At 39.0% G+C, this 27,278-nt stretch overlaps 1 protein-coding gene across 3 annotated transcripts in view; it reads left to right on the top strand.

Moving 5' to 3' along the window:
- The window catches only part of PEAK1 (pseudopodium enriched atypical kinase 1), a 143,596-nt gene that overhangs the window by 86,720 nt on the left and 29,598 nt on the right, over positions 1 to 27,278 (top strand). For all 3 annotated transcript variants that reach the window (XM_047795328.1, XM_047795327.1, XM_047795329.1), the window contains one exon: positions 16,796 to 16,989. In XM_047795328.1, coding sequence (XP_047651284.1) covers positions 16,796 to 16,989 — 194 coding nt within the window. The remainder of the gene's footprint in view (positions 1 to 16,795; positions 16,990 to 27,278) is intronic.

Here is a 27,278-nt window from a genome sequence, read left to right as displayed (position 1 = left end):
AGTATATAAGGAATGAAAAGTAGTGTATTACAGGCCTGACCCTAGGCTCTGATAGATGAGGGATTTTGTAGAACCTTTTGTTATAGGATTAGATTGTTACTAAGTTCATTTATTTGACTGTCCATGCCATATAAATTGAATATCTTAACTGTGCCATACATGTGTCATAGGGATAAATAGGGGGAAAGAGTATAACACTGCTCACATAAAGGACTTGGGTTTGATTTTAACTTCAGCTGTCTATCTGATCCTTCAGTATACAGTGGCTAAAACATTACCTATCACATGGAATTGATTTGAGGCTATAATGAGAAAACATGTAAAAACATGTTAGCACATAAAACACATAAAACATGTAAAAAGCGTGTCTGGCACATACTGAGTGCTTATAAATGTTAGTAGCCCCTTTGCCCTCAATGTGATAAATGCTATAATAATGTATGTTTGGAGTAGCACAGAAGCACACACAAAAAAACAGTGATTAAATCAGCTTTAAAGAAATAAAATCAGCTTCACAGAAATGAAATATAAACCAGATCTTAAAAGACGAATAGAATTTTGCCAGCTGAGGAAAAAACACACCATAGGCAAAAGGAACAACATATGGAAAGTCACAGAGATGATAACGGCAAACAGAAGCAGGGCAGGCAACTGGAAAAGAATAACTGGTCTATTCAGACCAGTGGTTCTTCAGTTGTGATCCATGCCAGGTCAAATAAGGACCACGCAGAAGTCACCATTTTCATAATAATACTAAGACATTTGTCTTTCTCACTGTGTTGACATTTGCACTGATGATGCAAAAACAGTAGTGTGTTAAAGTGCTTACACCTACAGAAATTAAAATCATGGCACCGTATTGTACTAGTAGTTAAAAAAAAAAAAAAAAAACTACCAGTTTCACTTAAGAATGCTCTTGATGAGTAGAAATTGTTATTAAATCTCAACCCTTGAGTATATGTTTAAAACGTCTGGGAGTTCCTATTGGGGCTCATTGGTAACGAACCTGACTAGTATCCATGAGGATATGGGTTTGACCCCTGACTCCACCTGTTCAGTGGGTTAAGGATCCGGCATTGCCACAGCTGCGGTATAGGCAGAAGACACGGCTGGGATCTGGTGTTGCTGTGGCTCCAATTCGACCCCTAGCCTGGAAACTTCCATATGCCATGGGTACCGCCCTAAAAGGAAAAAAAAATTCTGTGTGATAAAATGAGAAATACACATAGTGTACTTATGCTGCATTCCAAAGTATGTTTATCTCAAGGAAAAATACTTGCAAAATTTAGAATTTGAATTACAAAGCTTGAATACCGCTTTTTCATGGACCACTTTGAAAGAACAAATGGCAGACCAGCTGTGGTTATTCAGATTTGGGTGTTTGGCAGATCTTTTCTTAAGAATGAACATAGTGAGCCTATTACCTCAAGGGAAACAACTGACAGTATTTGTTGTCAATGAGAAAATTCAAACTTTCAAACAAAATAAGAATTTTTGAAAACTTGTATCTGCTACCATAGGCTTCCTAATACTTAACATTTTTTCTGGGGAGATTGGTAGTGGCATTGGCAAAAAGGAATTTTTTAAATTATATAGTGAAATGTGTCAACATTTAGAAGATCCACAAAACTCAGTGAACCAGTAATTTCCAAATGACCCAATGCAGGATGTTATAAAATTATGCATGAATAAAAGATCTATTGAAACTGCAAGTTAGATGAATGGATTTTAAGGTGTAACTGAGCAAAAAAGTTCATTGATGTAGTTTCAGATTCCATACTGTAAGTAACTTTTAAGAAACTACCACTTACCAAGCTCCGGTATAGTGCCAAAAGAATAATATCCATGATTGTCTAAAAGACTGTTAGTACTCCCTTTCCCACCTACAAATCTGAATGAAACTAGATTTTTTTCATGTACTTTAACCAAAGCAACATATCACAGCATATTGAATGCAGAGGCATGTATGAGAATTCAGCTGTCTTTTATTAAGCCAGATATTAAAGAGATTTGAAAAAAAATTAGGTTCATATTTAAAGGATTTACTATTATTAAATGAATTTAAAAATTTCTCATTTTTAATTTCTAATATAAGAAATATCAATAAATAAAATCTACCTAAACAAGAGCCCTTACAGTTCTCAATAATTTTAAGAATGTAAGGAATCTTGAAAACACAAAGTTTGAGAAACGCTGAGACAGAGTGTGATGGGCCTTTCGTGCTACGGTGGTATGTTTGGCCTATGTTACAGATTTTGTAGTGGAAACAGTTTTTATGGGGAAAAGTAGTGTGATTTTTTTTTTTAATAAAATCTCTTCTGGCAACAGTATTAAAAATTAACTGGAAGGTGGAAATATTGGTGACAGGGATACCAGTCAAACTTTGGTTCAGGAGTATATCCACAGGCATCATTTCTATCCAGCTAGTCTAGATCAAGAGAAACTAATTTAGCAATTAGCCTGGTCTGTGACCAGGTGGGAATATCTCCATTATCATTTTTAGAAGAACTAGTTACCTACCATCTCTGCAACTCTTTGGTATCCATAGCATGGGGAGTGATATTGCATAATGAGAAAAATGCAAGCACTGGTGTCAGACAAGATTTAAATTCTAATTGTACCACTGTTGTGTGACTTTTGACTTAACCTCACTGCACTGAAGTTTCTCAATCTGTACAATAGTAATGATAATACCTACCTTACTGAGATGATATGGGACTAATCGATATCTGTTAAGCACCTAGCACAGTATCTAGCAATAGCAGTTGACCACTTTACAAATTATGCTTAGGGCATCCGAACTTAAGATAATCTCTACTTAATGTTTTCCCTTTGCATTCTATTCTTAGAACAGCCAAGTGCTCTTTTTAAAATATGTCTTGTCGTATCCCCAGACTAAAGAAGGCCCTATATGTGTGACCTCTGTCTCTGTGATTAATCTTACGTATCCTCTTGCTCATGTACCTCTGGTTATATTGCCTTGCTTTCTTTCTGAATGCCTTGTTTATAATGTTGACCATGAAATCCTTACCAAGGACCACCTTTTAATCCCCAAACTATTTACTGCTTTCCATCTCTTCTTCTGCTACTTTTAATAGAGACCGTCTTAAAATAGGTCCTTTTATTTATTTTTGTTGTATTTTAAAGTTTTTATGATAGAAAATTCTAAACATATACAAAAGTAGATATATTTCTCAAATTGAACACCACTTACCCCAAACCACACTTTAGCAATTATCAAGTGATGGCCAGTCTTGTTTCATCTATAGTTCATCCCACTCTCTCCATTATTTTGAAGCAAATACTAGGTATCACTTCATTTGTAAACATTTCAGTATGTATCTCTAAAAGATAAGGGGTTTTTTTCTTTTTTCTTTTTTTCCATCATAACCACATACCAAAAGGAGTTCTTTCAACTTTAATGTCTAACTCCTGGCTAACCATCATGTGGTATGAAGATTTTAAATATTATGTATATTCTGATGCCTCCCAAATTTATATCTCCATTCCTGGTCTCTCTCCCTCACGATTTACGTACAGCTATCCACTTAATATCCATCAAATGGACATTTCAGATGAAACATGTCAAAAAACAGAACTCTTGATTTTTCCCTACAAATCAACTCCATCCCAAGTCTTCCCTTGGTAAATGGCCCCACAGTCTATCTAGTTGCTCAGACTAGGAACCTAGGAGTCATTTTTGGTTCTTCTTGTCCCCTTATTCCTCACTATCCCCTACATCCAAAATATCAGCAAGTCTTACTGACTCAAACTGCAAAACATATCCCAAATCTATTTACTTCTCTCCATCTCTGCTTCTATCCACCTGGTCCAAGCCACCATCTTCTCTCACCTGGTTTACTAAAGCATTTTCCTAATTGATCTCCCTGTCTAATTCTTGGGCCTTCTAATCTATTCTCTTTGGAACAGCCAAATACTATTATTTAAATTCAGACCCCATTGTTTAAACACAGTGAAAGAAGTCCCTACATAATCTGACTTCTAACTGCTTGTTTAACTTGCCTCCTACTCACCTCCTTTCTCATGAACTTCCCACAGTAGGAGTTTTCGTTCATTCTTTAAACATGCCAAACCTAATCCCTTTTTATCAGTTGTTCCCTCTGTTTGTTATACTTCCTCCAGATCTTTGTATGGCTGGCTCTGTCATTCAGCTCTCAATTTAAATGTCATTCCCTCAGAAAATTTTCACTAACCTCCCAATCTTAAAAAACTCCTACCCTCAGTCACTCCCCATCTCATCGTCCTTTTTAATTTTAGACTTATTCACATGTTTATCGCTTAAAAAAAAAAAAAAAAAAAAAACCTATTCACTTCATTCTTCCTGTCTGGATTCAATTTGGAGGAATCCCAAAGTATGCCCTTTCAGTAGTCTTTCCATAAAATGTGGTGGTAAATTCTTGATTATTGACTGAAATCGTATTTATTTCATAATTGGTAACCAATATCTATTGCCAAACACATACATGTCCTTGAAAATTTACTTCAAAAATTTTTTTCTAGTCAATTAGAAAAACTTTGTCAATGACAAAGAAAATAACTGCAACTCGCCCAAAATAACTGTAACACTCCCAGCCAAAGTTAGGGATGGATATCATTTGTCCCCAGAATGGCCTCTTGACCTTTGGCTCACCTTTCTAGCTCCACCAGTCTTGAACATCATGTTCCTAATTAGCCAAGACCCCTGGATACCATGGAAGTCCAGTTTCTCTAGGACTTGCAGAAACATTTCAGGAATCCAGATACGCCTCACACTGCTGAGATCCTGTCCAAGCCAACCTCTGTTTTGGACAGTCATATTAGGTTTGGCACACCTTAGGAATGAATTCTGGTCATCTGTATAAGCCCACTTATACCCATCCAAGACCTTTTTGATCTTCTTAGAGTCCTTAGGACTCAGCTATAGTCCTAAGTAATCCGGAAGTCAATCATAAGAGCCCCTTTCATCCACTCGAAGGTTCCGGGATATAGACCAGGAATTGGCAAACTATGACATGTAGGCCAAATTCAACCTTTCACCTGTTTCTGTAAATGAAGTTTTATTGGAAAGTAGCCATAGTCATTTTTTTTTTACATGTAGTCTACAGCTGTTTGTGCACTATAATGGTTGAGTAGTTGAGTAGTTGCAACAGACATCACATAGCCTTTAAGAGCCTAAAATACTTACTATCTGACCCTTCACTGAAAAGTTTCCTGACTCCTGGACTAAGCTATAATATCTGACTTGTCTGTGGTCATCAGGCATGCTAGTGACCTATAGCCATTCTGGCCAAACACTTGACAGGTTTACTGCTCACTAAAGTAACCAGAGTCTGAGTCTCTCTATATACTTGTGTATGTGCATATATAGTAAGGAAGAAGAAAGTCCAAGTACTTCTCAGATTATGGTAAAATGTGATGTCCTTCTCTTTGGAAAGTTCAACTTGAAGCTTGAAATTCTTAATACTTATGCTCCAGTTATATATTGGTGTTTTTTTGTTTTTTGGGTTTTTTTGGTATGTACAATCTTTTTTTAAAAAATTTTAAGAACACTTTTTTAATTGAAATATAACTGATATATATGTTATACTAGTTTCAGATTGCTCCAGTTATATCTTAATTTGCATTGTCTCTCCTCTTTGCTAAGAGAACCTAGCAAAGTCATCTTTTCATGCTTAAGACCAAACTGACCTTGAAGATCATATTTCTCATAAAGAAAAAAAATTGGAGACAGAAGCTGAAAGTAGCTGCTTGTTCTTCTGATCATATGTTCTTTGCTCTAAAGAAACTTCTGAACTATCAGCATTTATAAAGATCACATCTACATTTGCTGACATATTGTCCTAAAGTTTAGATGAGTTCATGAAGTCCTTACTGTTAAACTTTTAAGTAATCCTGTTTTAGAAAACCTGATAAATATCTCACTTTATCAGAATCACAGAATGACACAGAATGGTCATGGAGTAGTCTTCAGACAGCTTTATGTTCCTTTCCCTTTGGGGAAGTGGTTAAAAAATCCAGAGAGGTTTACTGACTTGCTTAGAATCTCATGATGAATGTATTCCAAAGTGAAGAGTCAAACTGAGAATTACCCTACTTATGTTTCATTTTCTTTTGTTTCCTTTTTCACCTAATAAATCTGAAGCTAAATTCTAGTATCTTATTATATAATTCTTACAATTCTACTCCCATTGTCTCAGTTGTCCCAACACCTCTGACAGTGCATCCTTCCTATTTTATAGGAAATTGAGTAATAGAGAGGCTCATTGACAGTCCCAGGGCCATTCCACAAGTAGATGACAGAGCCAGACTCTGACTTTAGAGATGTTTGGCTCCTGAGTAATTTTTGTCACACTCTTTTGGTGATTATTGTGTCTCTTGGTGTCCACCGTGTCTTTTATAAAGTCCACCTGAGTGCAAGAAGGCATGTCTGTGACCACTAAGGGCCACGGTGATGTGTCTGATTCACTGACCTGTCAAGCAGTTGTAAGGTACTCAGCATTGACACATTCATTCTCTTCAAAGCACTTTATGTGAATTTCCTAGTTAATACATACTCCTGTAAATGTCACTACACCCATTTTATAGATGAATAATGGGAGACATGGACAGAGTGGCATTAGTGGCGAAGCAGAAATTAAATTGGAGTTTCTAATTTCTAGGTTTTTATTCAGACCTCTAGGCCACATTTACAGTCAGTGATTATTTGACGTAACTGCAGTAGATTATTGATTAGAGTCATCAGGTGATATTTAAAGGTTTAATTCCAGAACAAGCAGTTTATCCTCATATGGTGCCTCCATAATGGTGATTTGCTAATAGCAGGGAGAAAGGCTTGCCTGAAAAGAGCAAAGTGATGATAGCAGTGCACACTGACCAGCTGCCCACACCAGCGCCTAGTTATCATGGAATGAAATAGCCTCAAGAATCAGCCACTGGCCTTTCTGTGCTGCTGGCACATGGATGAAGCGCCACTCTGCATGAGGGGAGATGTCCTGTTCCTCTGTCCTCCTAGTGGGGAGGGACTTCCCACACCCACTGTGGATGCTCCACATTGCACCTGTCCCAACCCTGTTCCCCATTATAGCACAGGCAGAAATTTTGCGAGAAGTGTAGGCACAGATCCTGGTGATAGTCTCTAGTGCCTTCCTGCCCAGATCCCACCTGATTTGATTTATTTAGCACCCATTTACGGAGAACTTTCTGTGACCCTCATTCCTTGCAGCCTTAGCTCAGGCACCATAACAAAATACCACAGACTGGGTGGCTTAAGTGACAGAAAATTATTTTCTCACTGTTCTGGAGGCCAGAAGTTCAAGATTAAGGCTCCAGCTGATTTGGTTTCTGGTGAGGACTCTCTTCCTAACTTGATGGCCATCTTCCTATTCTTGACACCCTCACTTTCCTCCACAGTGTGTGCAGAGAAAGACCAAGCTCTCTGGTGCTTGTCTTTTTTTTTTTTTTTTTTGTCTATTTTGCCATTTGTAGGGCCGCTCCCATGGCATATGGAGGTTCCCAGGCTAGGGGTCAAATTGGAGCTGTAGCTGCTGGCCTATGCCAGAGCCACAGCAATGCAGGATCTGAGCCGCGTCTGCAGCCTACACCACAGCTCACGGCAACACCAGATCCTTAACCCACTGAGCAAGGCCAGGGACCGAACCCGCAACCTCGTGGTTCCTAGTCGGATCTGTTAACCACTGCACCACAACGGGAACTCCTCTGGTGCCTCTCTTAAAAGGACACAAATCCCCTCTGACAGAGCCCCTCCTTCTGACCTTATTTAATATAATTATCTCCTTAGAGGTCCCATCTCCAACTATAACCACACTGGAGTTAGGGTTTCCATGTATGAATTTGGAGGGGACACAAACATTCAATCCATAACATCTGCCACGAATGTTTAGAGAAGGAAGAGTCCCTATGGACAGTAAGACATCACAGGTGATGTGAGACTTGAATAGTCTGTAGTGACTCACTGAGTTCGGAATGGGTAGAAAGACGAAGGGAGGCACCTCTAGGGAGGGAAAGTGGGTATAGCACAGATGTGGGATATGTTGTGACCAAGGGGCAGGGAGTTATGATGTAGATACATTGTCTGGAGCTAAAGGATTGTGTCTCAGAAAGATTGGAATGAAGATGAAAACCTATAGTGCAAGCTCTTGGTGAAGGGCCTCAAAGTCCTGCAGGTTGTCTGGACCTAACCTGACCATCCAGGATCTATAGATGATGTCTATAGAGGAGCAGCAGAACAAAAGAGAGATTTTATTTTTATTTTTAATTTTTTTAAACTATAGTTGATTTACATTGTTCTGTCAAGTTCTGCTGTACAGCAAAGTGACCCAATCCAAAAGAGAGATTTTAAGAAGAGTCCCCTAGTGGGATGGGTGTAAGGTGCAAGTGCTATGGTCTCTCTTGGAGCAACTTTTTCAGTCATAGAGGCCTGCCTTTTGTGTTCACCTCTGTCCTCTGATGATAGACAGAAAGGACTGAGAGTGTGCTGCCTGTTGGAAGATTCTACTTATTGATGGCGTCACAGATGCCATTTCCTATTTTCAGAGTGGTCTTCACCTAGCCAGGCCACCTAATAAAAATCATAAACGTCATACTAGGCCAAATCCTCATTTCCTGATTTTGCAAGTATGTATAATTGTATTCTAAGAATAAACCTCAGAAGGTAAGGATTGATCCCAAAGCCCTCTCTCTTTTTGTTAATAGCCCATTATGAATCTCTCATCTGTGACCACTTAAATTATTTTATCTCCCCTGTTCAGCTATATCACTTCCAAGCAATGATACTCCTTTACTTAAAATTTTCCTACTCACTTCTTACACTTCACTCCTTTTATACTTAATTTCCTGTTGTCTCTTCAGGGAGAGAAGCAGTGAAAAATAGTTTCCAAAGCGTGGCCCTAGGATCAACTACATCAGAATCAGCTGGGGTGTTTATATCAGTGCAGATTCCTAGGCCATAGCCCAGAACTGTAAAATCAGTCCCTGGAGATGGGGGCCAAAAATCTGCATCTTTAACAAAGTAACTCTTGGGCGTGTTAAAGCCTGATAACACTTGGCATAATATATTAGGACACAGGTTTTGAAGGCACTCATACCTGGGTTTTTTTTTTTTTTTTTAATTACTTAATGAATTTTATTACATTTATAGGTGTACAACAATCATCACAACCAATTTTTACAGCATTTTCATCCCAAACCCTCAGTGCATCCCCCACCCCCAAGCTGTCTCATTTGGGAACCACAAGTTTTTCAAAGTTTGTGAGTCAGTATGTGTTCTGCAAGGAAGTTCATTGTGTCCTTTTTTTAAGATTCCACATGTAAGTGATAGCATTTGATGTTGGTGTCTCGTTGTCAGACCTGTGTTTGAATCCTGTTCTCACCACTCATTAGCTCTGTCTCCTGGGACAAGTTCCTTGAGCTCTGCTTCTTACTTTCCTCATCTCTCACCTGAGAGGCAGAATAATGTATCTGTCTAGAGCACAGACTCTGGAGCTGAACTGCTGAGTTTGAATCTCAGCTCCACCAGTTACTAGCTGTGTTACCTGAGACAAATAACAACCACTCTGGGCTATAATATTTCTTCATTTGTAAAACAGAGAGAATAATCTCGTAAGACTTAAAAGAATTCATGTTAAGTGTGAGAAAGGAGGGTAGAGGAAGGGCTTCTGCCCCCAGGATGTATTTGACATTGTCTTGAGACTATTTGGTTGTCACAGCTGGGAAAAACCGAGATTGATTCCAGCACCTACTGAATGGAGATGTTAGTGTGATCCTACGCTGCATAGGACAGCCTTCCACAACAAGGAATTATCTGGCCCAGATGTTAGTCATGCCACTTTTGAGAAACGTGGCTTAGAACAGGAGCATAATGAGCACTACGTAAGTTTTGGCTACTGTTATCACCTGCTATTGTGGGACTAATAATCCTTACTCAGAGTATTATTGTTAGTAGATATATATTTAAGCACACAGTACCCAGCAGTCAGCAGATAGAATGGTGGTGGTGATTGCTATTAGGAAGCCAAATATCTGTAAACACAGTCTTTCTATACTGGAGCAACTCCCAATTAAAGAAATCCTTTTGCAGTGTAAACAATGACTTTGTTTAGAATTCTTTAAAAGAACACATCTGTCATCATTAATACCCCACATTTCAATGATAGCTTGTTTTCCTTTCAAAGCACTTTTACTTCTTCATCCTCATAATCAAGCATTGTTGAATCTTTACGATGCACCAAGCTTGTCTGACAGGACCAGTATGATGGGAAGAACACAGATGTTAGTGTTGCATAGCATCAATTTAGATCCCAACCGCCACCTAAGGACACATATATCCTTTGGCAATTCATTCCGTTTCTTTCAATTTCAGTTTCCCCAGCTGTAGAGTGAGAATAACCTGTTTCCTTTGGGGTGTTTTGTGAATTAAGTAGAAAGGTATGCAGCTTGTGCCGTCGAGAGCAGGAGTAGGTTCTGAGCAGTGTTAGTTCCCGTCCCCTCCCTACATCCACTCCCTCAGCGAGCCCGCCGTGTTTGGGGGAGTGTGTACATATCATCTCTGACTCAGAGTGCACACGGGCAGTTGAGGGAGATAAGAAGAAGCTGGGAAACTTGCTTCTCCAGTGCTTCTGGAAAAAAGTCCATGAACCAAAAATGACTGGTCCGAATCCACCCTGCTTTAGCCCTGTTGTAGAGGCCTGTGGGTATTTCTGCTAATACTTTGCCTTTCCAGGAGATTAAACATCAGTATCTGACCCGATTCTTTAGAAATGAGCCAAGGCCCAATGGTGATGCTGAGAAGCTCCTTCCACACCTTTGTTGTCGAGGGGGGCAGCCTTATTCTATTGCTCTTTTATCTTTTCTGTTAATTTGCACAGTTGCCATTCTGACTTTGTATTTCATAGGATTTTAAAACTAATTTTTCTTAGTGTTATGAAGGTGACAGTGATTTACAGGGGCCTGCGTTTTTATCTACTTTGCTGTCTGCAGTGTGGTGTCTTGAAGACACTTTTAATTTGCTATTCACATTTGTGGAGGAAAAAAAAAGGTGAAACTGTGCAGTGTCTAGAAATTATAGTCTATTCAAGACCTTGCACATGGCTGCCAGTCTTCCCCAGCCCGAGTCCTAGCCACTTCCTTCACACCAGGAAGAGCTACCTTTGTTTGACCAGACTGTGTTGGACATATTAGCAGGCACTCATCAGATCTCAGTTGAAGGTTAATCTCAGTTCAGGGTAAGAAGTTTTCAGTTCAAGACTACGGAAAGCTTAGTGGAAAATTGGAGACAGTAAGATAGTGATCACTGGACACAACGCTCTTCTACCTGAGAATGCCAGGAATTGGAAAGTGTAGCAAAATCAAGTTGATGACCTGGAAACTCAGATAGGATTAAGAAATGTCATATTGGTGGGGGGTCCAAGAGGTAAAGAGATGGAAAGAAATGGAGTTTTCCCCCCCTTTCAGTAGATAAACTGTGTGGAATTTGATAACTTTGAACATCCCTCCTCATGTTGATTCACATCCCATTTCTGCAAAGGTCCACCATCCCCAGCAACTCTAGAAATAAGCAGCTTTGGAAACCAGTAATAAAACCATGAAACACTGTTTCTGATGGGCGTTGATCTGATTTTTAGGGGTAAAAGGAGGTTTTAAAAATCACACATTTGCTTACTGGCTGTCTTGGGCAAAGACAGATGCAGCTGCTGAAAAGAGCTGGCAAATGGGTACTTAGGATACCATTTGCCCCAAGAGGCAGATGGTCTCTATAGAAGCCTGATTTCATTTACTATCCCTTCTGAAGCTGAATGAAGGTGGTTGAATTTGGAGATAAAGTTGAACCACAATTATGGAAGTGCTTGGATACACAAAGGCCTTTAATCTGTTCTAATGTGGCATTTGATTTGCCGTTTTAAAAAGTATACTCAGACATTAACAGAATTTCTACAAAAACCTGTCTTGAACGAATTTGCCAGGAAAAAAAAAAAAAGATTATTCCATTTGATGGTGTAATGATTAATCCTACCACCTGGGTAAGCCAAGTGAGCTTCCCGCAGGAGATTGCTTCTGCAGCTTTGAATTATGCATGAATATTGCAGACTGATGAGATATAACCTTACCAAGGGATTCATTTGTATAACAGACAGATCTGTAACAATGTTACCATTTCCTTTGAACATTTTAAGTTCATTCCCCATGTTCAGAAAATGCGATGTGTTTTTGTGGAGATTGTGATAAGATTTTTAAGTGTCAGGTCAGACGTTACCAAATCTCCCTTAAAAACCTGGTCATTAATGAAAAGTTGGTCAAAGAGTTTGAGGTACGGAGAAATGTGTGTTGTTTTCCATCATGAAAACAGAACAATGCTGATAGTCCAGGAAAAAAGCAGGCAAAGTCAGGGTATTACCCAGCCTGATGTTCAAGGACCTAGATATCAAAGCCATAGTTATTTGCAGATATCCTACACTGCATTATAGAACTAGGAATTGTTTCAACATGAATTTAAATAGAAGAAATGAAAATGCTATAAATTTCTCTCTGGGGACCATTTATCAGTTAACAATTCTGTTTTATAGTAATGAATATCAACTAGTCACCCTCATCATGATTTGCTACTTCAATATGTGCCAAGATATAATGAATTAAAAATCCTACTAGATTTCTTGTAATTTCACTTTAAAGAATTTTTGCACCATCTATCTCATGGATGAAATGGGGGATATTTTCTCCACTGTCTCTCTCCTGATGTCATCTAGTTTGCACAAAAGATCAAAGTAATAGGGAAACAGAACCTGGGTTCTCTGATTCCTATTTTGGTGTTTTCTCCATTATGTTAAACCTTTCCCAATGAAATGTCAGTAGCGAGCCACTTTGTTAGATAAGCTGGTATTTGGAAAGTGTCATTTTACTGTTTGCGAGGGTTTTCTGATTTTATGTCTAAATATGAAACAAAAAAATCAATGGTCAAAAATTATATTCCCTTATAAAATTAATATACCTAAGTGTGTAAGATTTTACTTTCCTCCTGGACAATTTGTCTGTTTATACAGAGTGACTGAGTCACCTTCTCTGATGCTATTCTAGGTTCTTTTTCATTTTTTAGTCACAGCACGTTACCACATCTAAGCTTGAACTCTCAAAACCTCTCCCTTTCCCCTTCTCTCTCTTTTACCATTTTAATCATACAAAGAGCTGTTTTTCCCTCAAGCATCAAGACTTGACATATCATTGACGCATTTTTAAAAATTCTTCCTTTTAGACACTGCCATCACTGTAAAGGCAGATTAAACGTCTTAGCATCCATTTGCAAATCCAGGTGATTTAAATTTCATCAACTCCCTTTGCGTAGTTCTTTATAGTTGTCAGTTCTAATTGGTGATTTCATATGCCAGTGCACTTATTTACAATGTGTTTATGAAAACCGACCTTTATGTAGAATATACACTGTGCTCCCTTGGTCCTCAAAGAGTTAACAAAACTGGCTTTCACTTTGCTTAGTTCCCCAAAGGTAATTTGGCACATTTCCCAGACCAAACCCCTAAGGTAAAGGTCAAGGTGCAGCAGGTTATATTAAGGTGCAGAATTTGAGCCTCTTATATCTTGCCCAACTTGTAGTCCTCCAGAACTCAGTGGGAGCTATGGTTCATCAGAGCTTCAGAGCATGATTAACAGACTGAAGAAGGCCCTGTAGAATTACCTTTAATGGGGAATTGTATGAGTGAGTACAGTGGGTGAGTCTTTAATATTTCTTGCTTCTTAGCATCCAAATTTTATTTTGAGAACTGCTTAGAGTACAGAGCTGTGTTTCATGTATTTGGGAACAGGCCCAGGGAATTCCTCACGGGTTAATAGCAGCTCTTTCTTGTAGTTTCCACAATAGGCTCAATGTAAATAGACCATTCCCTGGGAGGAAAACAGCCAAGCAAGGGCAGAGTCATGGTTTCTGAACCAGTCTTCACCAATCCTTTTTGACAAATGGAAAAGAGAGCTTCCTTTCAGTAATAATGATCAGACCAGGGGAAGAAAGAGAAAAGGCAAGAGCAAGGCGGCAGAGATAGGAACCTTAAAACACCTTTTTAGAAACCTCTCAAATTGACTCTAGAATAAAAAGAAACTGTCTGGGAGTTCCCGCTGTGGTGCAATGCGTTAAAAATCTGACTGCAGCAGCTCAGGTCGCTGCAGAGGCACAGGTTCAATCCCTGGCCCAGCACAGTGGGTTAAGGATCAGGTGTTTCCACAGCTGTGGCTTGAATTCAGTCCCTGGCCTAGGAATGTCCATATGCCACAGGTGCAGCTGTTAAAAAAAAGAAAGAAGAAGAAGAAAGTGTCTAGAGATTTACTATTTTTCCTGTCAAAGGGGGCTGATATTTTTTATTCACTTTATATTTATTGCTTTGAAATAAAAAATGGCTTATAATAACTTGCCCAACAAAGATCATTTTCCTTCTCCTGAAGCATGTTGATAACTACTCAGTGATCTACAGTCTTGACACTAAGTGGCATCTGAGAGTGTCACCGAAGTGTCACTTTGCTTGCTCTGCTAATGCATGGAAGTAGAGCCTCCTTGATTTTATGACACTCCATATTATGAGAAACTAGCTTTGTTTGGGGTTAATAACCTAAGGCAGCCCATCAAGATGAGGCAGCATACTTTACTGTGTGAGGTCTCCTTTATATAAACCTCCCGGTTCTCTGCTAGTGGAGTGATTCCTTCCCACTCACCCTATCCCCAGCACAAGGTCCCATAATGGTAGCTCCAGCTCATTGCTTACTCCCAGTATGGAGATACTGCTGGCTCTGCCAGCTTTGAAAGAATATTTTTGAGGTTGTATATCCAGCAGACTTCAAGGCTTATTTTTCTGTTCAGGCACATACATAATTTCCATAAGGAAAGATTGATAAGAAAGTACTCCTCTTTCAGATCCACTCCCTCAAGTCCACAGGTGATACATGTCCTGATGACACATGATCAAAGTACCTCTTTTAAAGAAACTTGTAAATGTCACCGTGATTTACTACCATTTGAAAATCCAGAAATGACATGTAATAGTATATATTTCCTCTCCTTTCTATTTGCCCAAGAAAGAAAGAAAGAAAGAAAGAAAGAAAGAAAGAAAGAAAGAAAGAAAGAAAGAAAGAAAAAGAAAAAGAGCTGGTGAATGTGGCAGTCTAGGAATAGTTTTAGTAGACCCAAAAGCCATTAAAACCATTAAACCATTTTTAATAGTTTATTTCCTGATTTTGAATTTATTTAATCGTTCAACCCAATGAGATTTTCTAACTAGGCCAGGTTTCTCCACCAATATTTAATAACCATTCTATCTCCTTGTACTTTATAGCAACAGAATTGACAGTTCAGGAAGGCTGGGGTATGGGAAAGAATGGAGGAGATAGCTGTAAGCTAATGAGCAGGCAGAGGAGAAACAAGATAGGGAAACACGAAGCATTATGAATGACCATCCTTTGCTATAGGGCCAATGGGATACTTCAGACTCATTTTAATAGATGAGGTTAAGTAGAGTACAGGACTTTCTTTTCCATTTGCCTTGCCTGCTGCATGCATACAGGCAAAGGTTGATACTTCAGTGTCATGGCAACAAGGCCCCAGTTTACCTAAAATAATTGCTTGACTTCCTTACTTAAATCTCAACTTTATTCCTGACCCTTTATGAAATAATTTTGTAAATAACTTTAGTGTGTAGTAAATACTATATACTAAATAAATACCATAAAGTATTTCATATTTATTATAGTATTATAGTACAGTCTTATTTGTGAGTTCCATATCCATGGATTCAGCCAGTCACAGATTGAAAATATTAGGGGGGGCGTTTCCATCGTGGCTCAGCTGTAATGAATCTCACTGGTATCCATGAGGACACGGGTTCAATCCCTGGCCTCACTTGGTGGGTGAAGGATCCAGCATTGCCATGAGCTTTGGTGTAGATTATAGACGTGGCTCAGATCCCAGGTTGCTGTGGCTGTGGTGTAGGCCCACAGCTGCAGCTCTGATTGGACCCTGACCCTGGGAATTTCCATATGCCACAAGTGTGGCTCTAAAAAAGCAAAAAGAAAAAGAAAGAAAGAAAGAAAGAAAAGCAAATATTAGGGGGAAAAAATCCAGAAAGTTCCAAAAAGCAAAATTGAATTTGCGTACACCAGCAACTATTTACATAACATTCATGTTGTGTTTATAACTATTTACATAGCATTTCATTTGCATTGAGTGTTATAAGTAATCTAGAGATGACTTAAAGTGTATGGGAGAATGTGCATAAGTTATATGCAAATACTACAGCCATTTTATATAAGGGAATTGAGCATCAGTGGAGTTTGGTATCCTGTGAGGGTCCTAGAACCAGTACCCTGCGGATACTGAGAGTTGACTGTACTATAGTATGGTAAATACAGTAAATATGCTAAATACTTTCTTAAATACTTGAGTATATTTGTCTTAGGCACTCAGCTCCCTCTACCACCAGAATTGCCACCTCCTACTTAAAAAAAGTTCCACTTCGCACCTGTTATTCTCAGGCTTCCCTCTGAAGCTACTCTACCTCTTGTACTAAACTGAGTTCTCACTATGTACGAATCAAGATAGGTAGAATCATGATGGGTATCAGCCTGCATGAAAGACTGCCATATAGTCAGACAAGTATGTTGGAGCTTATGACCCATTGCTGTGACTATATGGCCAGCTATTTACATTTATGGCAAGTATGTGACTTCCATAAATCTAAATTTCAGCAAAGACCTTTGAATGCCAGTGTGACGGTGGTCTGATTTGTTTCAGTCATGTGACCCACGAAGTGACGGAGGATTTTTCTCCTCGGGATCCAAGAACTGCTGTTGTGAAGCAAGATGGTGGGGGCTGCACATCAGTCACAACAGCATTGCCCCTACCTGAACTGGAAAGGGAAGAGGAAAAAGAAGACATTTCAGATCCTATGGACCTGAATCCCTGTAGTGCAACATATAGCAACTTAGGTAAGTGCAAATGTCACATAAGTAGTATTTAAACTTTACCTTTTTATGTACTAGCCAAATTCTGTATTTCCCTGAAGAGATGGTTTTTCTTGTTCCATGGTGTAAAAATTGGACAATTGAAGTTATAAATTTTAACTCACATCAGAAAAAGTCCTATATATAATACATACTAGGCAAGTATTAAACATTTGTTGTGGGTCCTGTGCTGTGTGCTAAGAATCTGACACGGTCACTGCCTTGAGAGACTCACCCGGAAGAAAAGAGATGAATGTGTTAATGAGTTCAGTGTAATGTGATAAGTGTAGTGATAGAAAATACACTGGGAACAGTTTCTATATTACATACGGGAGGGTGTCAAAAGATGCCTTCCTGGAGATAATTCCTGAACTCATTTAGCTGGCTGACAGAGGGAAAGGAGGTATTCCAACCAGAGGCAACAGCATGAACAAAAAGCGTGGAGATCCGAAACAGCTTGGTGCATGTGGATACCACAGCCAAACGGTGTTGCCAGAGTGTGCACTGGAGAGTTTAGACAAGATCTTGCATTCCAGGCTGAAACCTTAGATTTTTTTTTCTTTTGCTATTTGTGGTAGTGAACCATCAAAAGGATTTAAGCAGAGAAATGACATGATTAGATTTGTGTTTTAGAATGTCCACTGCAGGCTTCCATGCAAGGATGGATTAGAGGTGAATTATTTGGTAGCAGGAAATCTGGTAGTTGGATACTATTGCAGGACCACATACAGGGATAAAAAAGAAAGGCCTCAACGAGGAGAGTGGGAAGGGGAACATTGGAAAGATTTAAGAGAGATTTGGGAGGTAAAATACTTTAGTGGTTAATTAGATATGAATGATGTGAAGAATCTGTAATATAATCTAGATTTCTGGCTTGGAGCTACTGGACTTGAGGAGGTTAAGATCCCATTAATTGCTGGAGGTGGTTAGGCAGAGCCTGAGGGATGAATGATCTCAGAAATGCTGTGAAAGAGAACCCTGCACTGCAAAGAGGGTTGAACTAAATTATTTCTAATGTACCTGTCAGTGCAAAGATTCTTCAGCTTTGAAATCATCTTCACTCTTCTTCCTTGAGTACCCAGTGACTTCTGATCTATCTCTCTCCCTTGAATGTTAGTTTCCTTACTTCTGAAAAGCAAAGCTTGGGGCTGGACAAAGATTTCTTTTTTTTTTTTTTTTGTCTTTTTGCCATTTCTTGGGCCGCTCCCGCGGCATATGGCGGTTCCCAGGCTAGGGGTCTAATCGGAGCTGTAGCTGCCAGCCTACACCAGAGCCACAGCAACGCGGGATCCGAGCCGTGTCTGCGACCTACACCACAGCTCACGGCAACGCCGGATCGTTAACCCACCGAGCAAGGGCAGGGACCGAACCCGCAACCTCATGGTTCCTAGTCGGATTCGTTAACCACTGCACCACGACGGGAACTCCTGCTTTCTTTTTTTAAATTGAAGTACAGTTGAGGAGTTCCTGTCATGGCTCAGTGGTTAACGAATCTGACTAGGAACCATGAGGTTGCAGGTTCAATCCCCGGCCTCGCTCAGTGGGTTGAGGATCTAGCCTGGGAACCTCCATATGCCGTGAGTGCGGCCCTAGAAAATACAAAAAAAAAAAAAATTTGAAGTATAGTTGATCTACAGTGTTGAGTTAGTTACTTTTTAATGTATATAAATATGTAATATATATATATTATTATACAATTTATAAATTACAATATGTAATTATAATATATAATTATAATATATAATATACATATAAATAATATACTTTTTCAGAATATTTTCCCTTATAGGTTATTACAAAATATTTGAGTAGGAGTTCCCGTCATGGTACGGTGGTTAACGAATCCGACTAGGAACCATGAGGTTGCGGGTTCGGTCCCTGCCCTTGCTCAGTGGGTTAATGATCCGGCGTTGCCGTGAGCTGTGGTGTAGATTGCAGACGCGGCTCAGATCCCGAGTTGCTGTGGCTCTGGCGTAGGCTGGCAGCTACAGCTCCGATTAGACCCCTAGCCTGGGAATCTCCATATGCCGAGGGAGCAGCCCAAGCAATGGCAAAAAAGACAAAAAAAAAAATTTTGAGTAAAGTTCCCTGTGCTATACAGTAGTGGACAAGAATTTCTTGTGCTATTTTCCTGTGAAGTCAGGAGAGAGATGAGTAGCATTCTAAGAGCAGCTAGTATACTTGGAAATAAAGACATCTTTAAGAGAACCAAAAGGTTAAGTAAAGCTGTAGGAGAAATGCTCTGTCCTTTTGAAAAACTCAGTCCTAACAACCCATAAGCAGTTGAAAATACATTCCATAAGGAGCAGACTTCCGTTCTAAGTTCTAGAAGGCTTATTTGATTTGTGGATGGGGGAGATTACACTCTTGCAGTAACCCAGTAGCTGTCTTGGATGCCATTTTCCAATTGAAATAGATTTCACAGTCAAGCAGCTTGTCGAACTTTTCCCATTCTTTTACATTTTATGAGATATATTATGAGATGAAAAATTTTTATTTTTTATTTACTATATGTCCTCAGCATAATATATCAGGAATTATATTTCAGATGTTCTTATTGCACCAAAATTTCTTTCATGAAGTCTCAGTGAAATATATACAAATTTTTACTGATTGTGTGTTATGGTATTGTTTTCTTTAAAAATATCCATTAGCTGGAGTTCCCTAGTGGTTCAGTGGGTTTAGGATCTGGTGTTGTCACTGCTGTGGCTCAGATCATTGGTGAGGCAAGGGTTAGATCCCTGGCCTGGGAACTTCCACATACTGTGAACCTGGCTAAAAAAATAATATCCATTAGCCAGTTGGTCTGTATTATTAGACTATGATGATTATAACAACTAAACTCTTACAAAATACTGAAGGACTGCAACTGCGTCCCTTTTTTTTTTTTTTTTTGTCATTTACTTTGAGGAGTTTCCTGGTGCCTAGCAGGTTAAGGATCTGACATTGTCACTGCTGTGGCTCAAGTCACTGCTGTGGTGCAAATTCAATCCCTGGTAGGGGGACTTCTGCATGCCACAGGGGCAGCCAAAAAATAGTTAATTAAAAAACTAGGTCATCTACTTTGAGACACAAAATTTGAGGCTATTTTTTTAAAAAGGTTATGATTACTTAGAGTACAAAATTCTAAGTTATAGATGCCCCATCAGAAAAATAGCTTTTATTCTATCTGTTGCTTTACTTTTTAAAGTATGTAATACTCATAAAATGCTACCTAGTTTTCCTTAAGTGCTTACTAAGTGGCTGAACTTGACTCTAGGATATAATACATGGTTAGTTGCTCTTTTGAAAGGTTTTTCAGTGTGAATAAAAGAATAAGTGAGTAATAGATAGGATTGACTCCATCAGTTCTACAAATTGATAGGGGTTTTTTTGTTTTAATTTTTTGTTTTGTTGTTATTGTTATTTTTCCTAATAGAACAAGTGTTTTAGGTGGCATCTGGAATTTACCTTTTTAAATATTTTCAATAAATCATCTGCATGAACTTTTAAACTGTCCCTTGGGGTGATTTCTTTATGATCTAATGCCTAGTAGCTTTAAAAAAAATCTGTGTGTTTTAAGACCAAAAGGAAATAAAATCTCTTAATGTAATAGCTTTACATTCTAAATATTCTAGAACTGGAGTTCCCACTGTGGCTCAGTGGATTATGAATGCAACTAGTATCTATGAGCATGCAGGTTTGATTCTTGGCCTTGCTCAGTGGGTTAAGGCTCTGGCGTTGCCATGAACTGTGGTGTAGGTTACAGAGGCAGTTTAGATCCTGCATTGCTGTGGCTGTGGCAAAGGCCAGCAGCTACAGCTCCAATTCAACTCCTAGCCTGGGAACTTCCATATGCTGTGAGTGCAGCCCTTAAAAAAAAAAAAAAAAAAAAAATTGTAGACCCATTCCACAAACATATATTCTTTCTTTTCCATTTTCTTTGCTTCTTCTTTTTCTTCTTTTTTAAAAATGAGTCAGAGGATGGATGGACTAATGGAAGAAACTAAGGAAAGAAAAAGTGCCATCATTTCTGAATTTATTTCTAAAAATCGTAAAGTGGACTTTAGGAAGCATTGTTACATAGGAGAAAAAAAACATAGGTTTGAGGCATCAGATGGGTCGGTTTCATATGCCTCTGTATCGGTGCCCACTTGCATGATGGTGGGTTGGTTATTTACCATCCCAGATCTTCAGTTTCCTCATCTGAAGTGAGGGAATAGTAGCATCTGCTTTGTAGGGCTGGGTGACAAAAGAAATACTTGGTACACAGAAGTACTTAATGATTGTGAAATTCCTTTATTTGTCCTTCAAAATATACTCTTGCTTTTTTCTTTCAATATGTTTGATGTGCTAGCCAGAAAATAAAGAATAAAGTAAAAATAATTTTCAGTGTTTATTAGAAACGTCGAATAAGCAGAACAACAAAATGTGAGTCCAAAAAGTTATGGGCTACCTGCATACTGATGACTGAGGGAATGAAACATGACAGAGGAGGCAGGACCTCAGGGTGGCCAACAGGGACCAGAGGAGAGATGACAAATAATAGCAACTTACAGTGACAGATCCAGTCCCCCAAGGTTATAGCAAAACAGTAATTAAAAAAAAAAAAAAAAAAAAACAGAACTTCCCTTCTTGGCTTAGCAGTTAACGAACCTGACTAGGATCCATGAGGATGCGGGTTCAATTTCTGGCCTCGCTCAGTGGGTTAAGGATCTGGTATTGCTGTGAGCTGTGGTGTAAGTCACAGACATGGCTCAGATCCTGAGCTGGTGTAGTTGTGATGTAGGCTGGCAGCTGTAGCTCCGATTTGACACCAGCCTGGGAACTTCCATATTGACGCAGACGTGGCCCTTGTGGTCTATTCTCCACAAGTCTATTCTCAGTTGGAATAGGCCTTGATTACCTTACTTCAGTCTCCCATCGGACCCTAGGGATAGTCTCCTTTCCCCACTGTAGTATAACAAGAGCTGTCATGATTCAGCCATTCCCACTAAAAACTACTGATTTATGTGAAACATCTTTTTTTTTTTAAACCTTTGAGATCCCTCTCCAGGGTTAATTCAGCTGCCTTTTTTCTTGTCATGAACATAAGTAAAGCAAACTTTATTTTTTTTATATAACTGGATTATTAGATTTTAGAGCTCCACTATCCAGTATAGTAGCCACTAGCCACATCTGGCTATTTAAATTTAAATTCATTAAAACATAAATAAAAATTCAGAGGAGTTCCCTGGTGGCCCAGTGAGTTAAGGATCTGGTCTTGTCACTGCTGTGGCGTGGTTCAGTCCCTGGCTCCAGAACTTCCGTGTGCCACAGTTCAGCCAAATAAAATAAAATAAAATGTGTAAAAATTCAGTTTCTCAGTCTCACTCTCAACATTTCAAGTGCTCAATAGCCACATATGGCTAGAAGCTACTGTACTCATGCAGATACAGAATATTTCTATCATCACAGAAAGTTTGTGGGTTTTTTTGTTTCTTTTCTTTTTTAATTTTTTTATAATTTTTTTTCCACTGTACAGAATGGGGACCAAGTTACATGTATACATTTTTTTTCCCCACCCTTTGTTCTGTTGCAGTATAAGTATCTAGACATAGTTCTCAATGCTACTCAACAGGATCTCCTTGTAAATCCATTCCAAGTTTTGTCAGGTAACCCCAAGCTCCCGATCCCTACCACTCCCTCCCTCTCCCCCCAGGCGGCCACAAGTCTATTCTCCAAGTCCATGATTTTCTCTTCTGAATCACAGAAAGTTTTATTGGACAGCACTGCTGTAAAGAATTGGTTATTGTATTGTATTTTGTCTTGTCTTCTGCGGGCACAAAAATCATATTGGTTTTTAAGCAATTTGACAGCCCCTTAAGAAGGTTGCCCCTTACAAAGTGATGGTTTTCCTCTGGATGATGGTGATATGAGATCACTGAACATACTGATCTATGGCATGTTAATCCACCCCAAACTGAATTTAGCAGGGTGTCTGACACCCAAAATGATTTCCTGAAGAAATGATAGAAAGTTTTTTTAATAAGACCTTCAACATTTCCCCCATGTTTCTTGTGACTCTCTCAGAATGTCCAGAAGAAATATCACTAGATTTTTATGTGGCACACCTGACTACTTTATCAGCCTGCTAAAATCAGGAGCTTGTAATGACTTCTACTCTGTTGGAAATTCGTTGGTGACTTTAGCTCGCCTTCACTCACTTTGTAACCAAGTACTCTTGAGATTACTTTTTAGAAAGATTTATCTAGTCTCCCTTTACTGGACAGGTTTTTGGCTTGTTTCTCTTTCTTTGTGCCTACAACTTGGCACGTTATCTAAAACACACAGAAGGTGTAAGAACATGTTTGAATGAATGTGCCGACAATGACTTAGCATTTGACTTTGTAAGATTTGGGTCAGGGAAATTGAGCTCTCTGGAGGAGAGTTCATACAGGAAAATTTCAAGTCCTAGTTTGTGTGTTTCATTAATCAACTGGCTTTTTTTTCTAATATGAAACTTAATCAGGGGTTTCCTAATTAGGGAATTGTGTAGGCCATACATCAGTTTCCTTCTACATGTCCCCATGAGAAACTGTCCACATTTCTCTTCTTACATACCTGGATCATCTCCTTAAGACTGCACCCTTCAAACACCAAAAGAAAAAAAAACACCTAAAAATCTTCTGTCACGAGGACTTCCTTTGGCAGTGTATTGACTGTCAGTGTTAATTCTAAAGAGTAAATGTACTTAAAAGAGTGTCATTACATTGCCAGCCTTGATGTTGTAATTATGGAGTAACGTCATCATAAATGGCAGCTTTAAAAAAAAATCATTCTGAAGAGCATATTACCATTCATTCATATACTCAACAATTATTGAGGAGTAGCAAATAATGCTATGGGCCAGACATTGTGCCACACAATGCAAAGTTAATTATTTGAACCAAAGATTAAAAATTGTACATTATTAGAGTATCTGGATGTTTAAGGGAAAAAGAAGTGAGAATGACAGCTTTAAACATTTGTTTGTACATTTGTTGTACTTCCTAAAAATATAATTATCTCTATTTAAAAAGAAACCGTAGACTATGTTCCTATCTTTTAAGTTAGCTGCATTCACATTTAAAAATAGTTTCCCATATACTGGAATTAGTTGGCAGAATGCAATATTCAAATCACATAGCAACTTACCCCCAAAGAAATAATCTCTTCTTGGAGAGGTTCTCCCTAATGAGATCTTTTAAAAATTGAGTCTGTCAGCTGCCACACCACTGACATCCTTTGTTTGAGGCTAAGCCAAGCCTGAAGTGGTCTTGAAGGCCAGCTTTCTTTTATCATTTGGCATTAAATGTCCTCTGTGGTTTGCCAGCTGTGCTTACATTTAACAGTGGTGGGACCTCACACTATAGTATTGCCCAAATAGGTTAGGACCCTTCTTCCTAAGCTGCTGATGCCTGCTGCCAGAGGATGATACAGTGAGTGCTAGGGTCAGCCAATGAGAGGCCTACTTGTTTGACAAGGCTGGCGCACAGTGTGGTGTGTGGCATCTATATTTATAACTCCAGTGCATCTTTCTCAGTTTGGTGATGATCATCTCTTCTATTGTCCTCTCCCTTCCCGTTCTCATCTGTATTACTTGTCATGTGCCCTGGGGAAAGATTAGGGATGAAGATTGAAATTACAATTTAAATAGAAAAATATATTCCATTTATTTTGGCTTTAACATTCTCATTTGTTGAATGTCAGCTATCTCCTGGGAGCCAAGCGAGGCGCTAGGAATGTCTTCAAGGAGTCTTGGTCTTTACAAAGACAGACATGGGGGCTGGACCTAGGAGCTCATGTGATAGTTGCTCTGATGCAGGTATTTAAGGGTCAGTGAAAGCTTCTGCCTGGAGGAGTCTAGGAGAAGGTCACTAAGGTTTTAAGCTTGAAAGAAAGTAGTTGCTTGCCAGACCCACAAGCAAGAGAGAACACTCCAGTTAGAGGAAAGAGTATGTACAAAGGCCTGAAGCTTGATAGAAAAATGAATGTTCATTTAACTACAAGTAGCGTAAGTACAGAATAGAAGAGGTGGAGTTGGCGAGGTGGGGCTAGATCATAAATGGTATGTATTTATCACAATGAGTGTATCTTTTACCTACAGGAAACAGACAAGAATTTTGAATAGAGGTTCATGATCAGGATTTTTAAAAGATCATTCTCAAAGCTACCTATGGGATGACTGGAGGCAGGGAGACTGACCGGGAGACCATGACATTCCTGTCTTAGGGGACTAAAGAACTAATTGTGCTCATTAGCATCCTGCTCCTGTCCAAATGGGTCATTCTTAAGTGCCTTTTATCCCTAGCACCCTAAGATCAAAATGATTGTTATGTCTTAAGCAAACATTTGCTGTGATTTGTCCCGAGTGTGTCTTCAATGATAGTGCCTTCCAATAGATCTCTATATTGATGTCATCATTATTTTGAGTTTTTCGCTGTGTAATCATCTTTGAAATGTTGATCTTTAGAGATAACGTTTTTCTTATTTCGTTTCTATGTATTTTACCAATCATGTAAGTTTTAAGAGCCCATATTAATCATTTTCCTTCCTGAGGAGTTTTAAACACTCTTTTTGGTTCTTTGAAGTAGTGTCATTAAACTTTTCCCTTTTAATCCATCTTTCATCATTTGCTTATCAGAAAGTGATATAAGGCCTTATTTGTCAGCCTGAAGACATGTTTAAGTGAGGAGAAAATACGAAGATAGAGTTTAGAAATTTAAAAAGAAAGTAAGGTTTCAGTGTGGTTTAGTCAAACATATTTGCCCAAAAGAACTTTTTTAGCCTATAGCAAGGCAAGATTTAGAACACAATCTTTTTTTTTTTTTTTTCTGTTTCAAGAGCTGGTATGCCACAAAAATGTAGAGTATGTGATATTATATCAGGCCTGCTGAAAGCTGAGCTTAGTGTCTGGTCCTGGAGGCTTGAGAAGAATGCACAGGATTAAAAGTTTAAAATAAAAACAGCGAAGATACCAAGCATTTAAAACATTGACCCAGATGACTGGAATTCAGTTAGGAGAACTTGTTCTTCTTGGAAGGAAAAAATAAAAACACAATACACTTTGAGACTTGGGAGAATGGCTTGACCTACTTGCCCAGACTGCAGAATGCTCATGGTTTCATTTGGAACGGAAATGCTTCTCATTCCCATGTGGAAATCTTAGCTCCCAGGAGATCTTATCCCACTCTTTGGGGAGAGAAATCACTATTCATTATCTTTATTTCCTTGCTGCCTGGTTGTCCGTTTTCATTTTGGAATGATGACCAACTCTGCTCTCTGTTCTTCAGCCTGGCAGCTGTTTCCTTCACACCTGCTTCATGTCTCACAGTGTGCCAGAGGTTCTGAGGAAATGTTAAAACACACACACACACATTATAAAAGGCTAAAAATGCTACCATAGAGTAAAAAGTGCTAAGAGAACACAGAGGAAGAAGTGACAGCACCCAATTTAGAGGTGGAGAGTAGAGAGGAGGGAGGACAAAGGGCTGTTTGAGCTGGGTGTAGGACAGAACACTTTTCCCAAGGCAGAGATGTAAAAATAAAAACAAGGAGAGTATATGAAAAGAACAGGAATTGAGTGATCATCAACTGTGAGAGGGTCGGTGAGAAATAGTGGTAGATAAGACAGAGAGCCTTGACCAACTTCGTGAGGAGTTTGGACTTTATTCTGTAGGTGGGGAAAATGGCAAGGTCAGCCCTCTTGCACCCCCTCTGATAAGCATTAAAGAGCTGCTGATGGTGATAGACCTTGTCTCACCTGTCAGTTCTGAGGTAATTTTAAAAAATAAAGCACTTTTGGAATTCTTCATTCCTCCTCTGTCCATGATTGTTTTTGTTTATTATCATTTAGAAAAATGGGTAGAAAAGGGCCACACCATAAAGTTTCTCCTAAGGTCCACATTGAAAGTGGTGAGAATAGATTTATGTTTCATGTTTTTTATTCATTAATTCATTCCTTCCCTCCTTCGTTCCATTCCCCCCTCAGCCAGACTGTTTGCTTTGTCCTGGGTGTATAAATGGGACACAGCCTCTGCCCTCAATGGCAAACCTGTGGGGAATTCAAACAGGGACACAAATCAAGTATCCTGAGTGCTCAGAGAGAAATGTTCACAGGATACATCTGAGGCTCCAAGGAAGGAAAGGTCAATTTTGGGAAGTGGAGTGAGAAACATTCCCCAGAGGCAGAATGTTTAAAGACGAGAAGAGCGAGCCATCATTCCCGGAAGAGGGGTCAACATGAGCACAGACACAGAACATGAAGTAGCCAC

Source organism: Phacochoerus africanus, chromosome 9 (assembly GCF_016906955.1).
Source record: "Phacochoerus africanus isolate WHEZ1 chromosome 9, ROS_Pafr_v1, whole genome shotgun sequence".
NCBI classification, from domain to species: Eukaryota; Metazoa; Chordata; class Mammalia; order Artiodactyla; family Suidae; genus Phacochoerus; species Phacochoerus africanus.
Note: the sequence above shows the minus strand (reverse complement) of the source record. Positions and strands in the feature narration are given on the sequence as shown.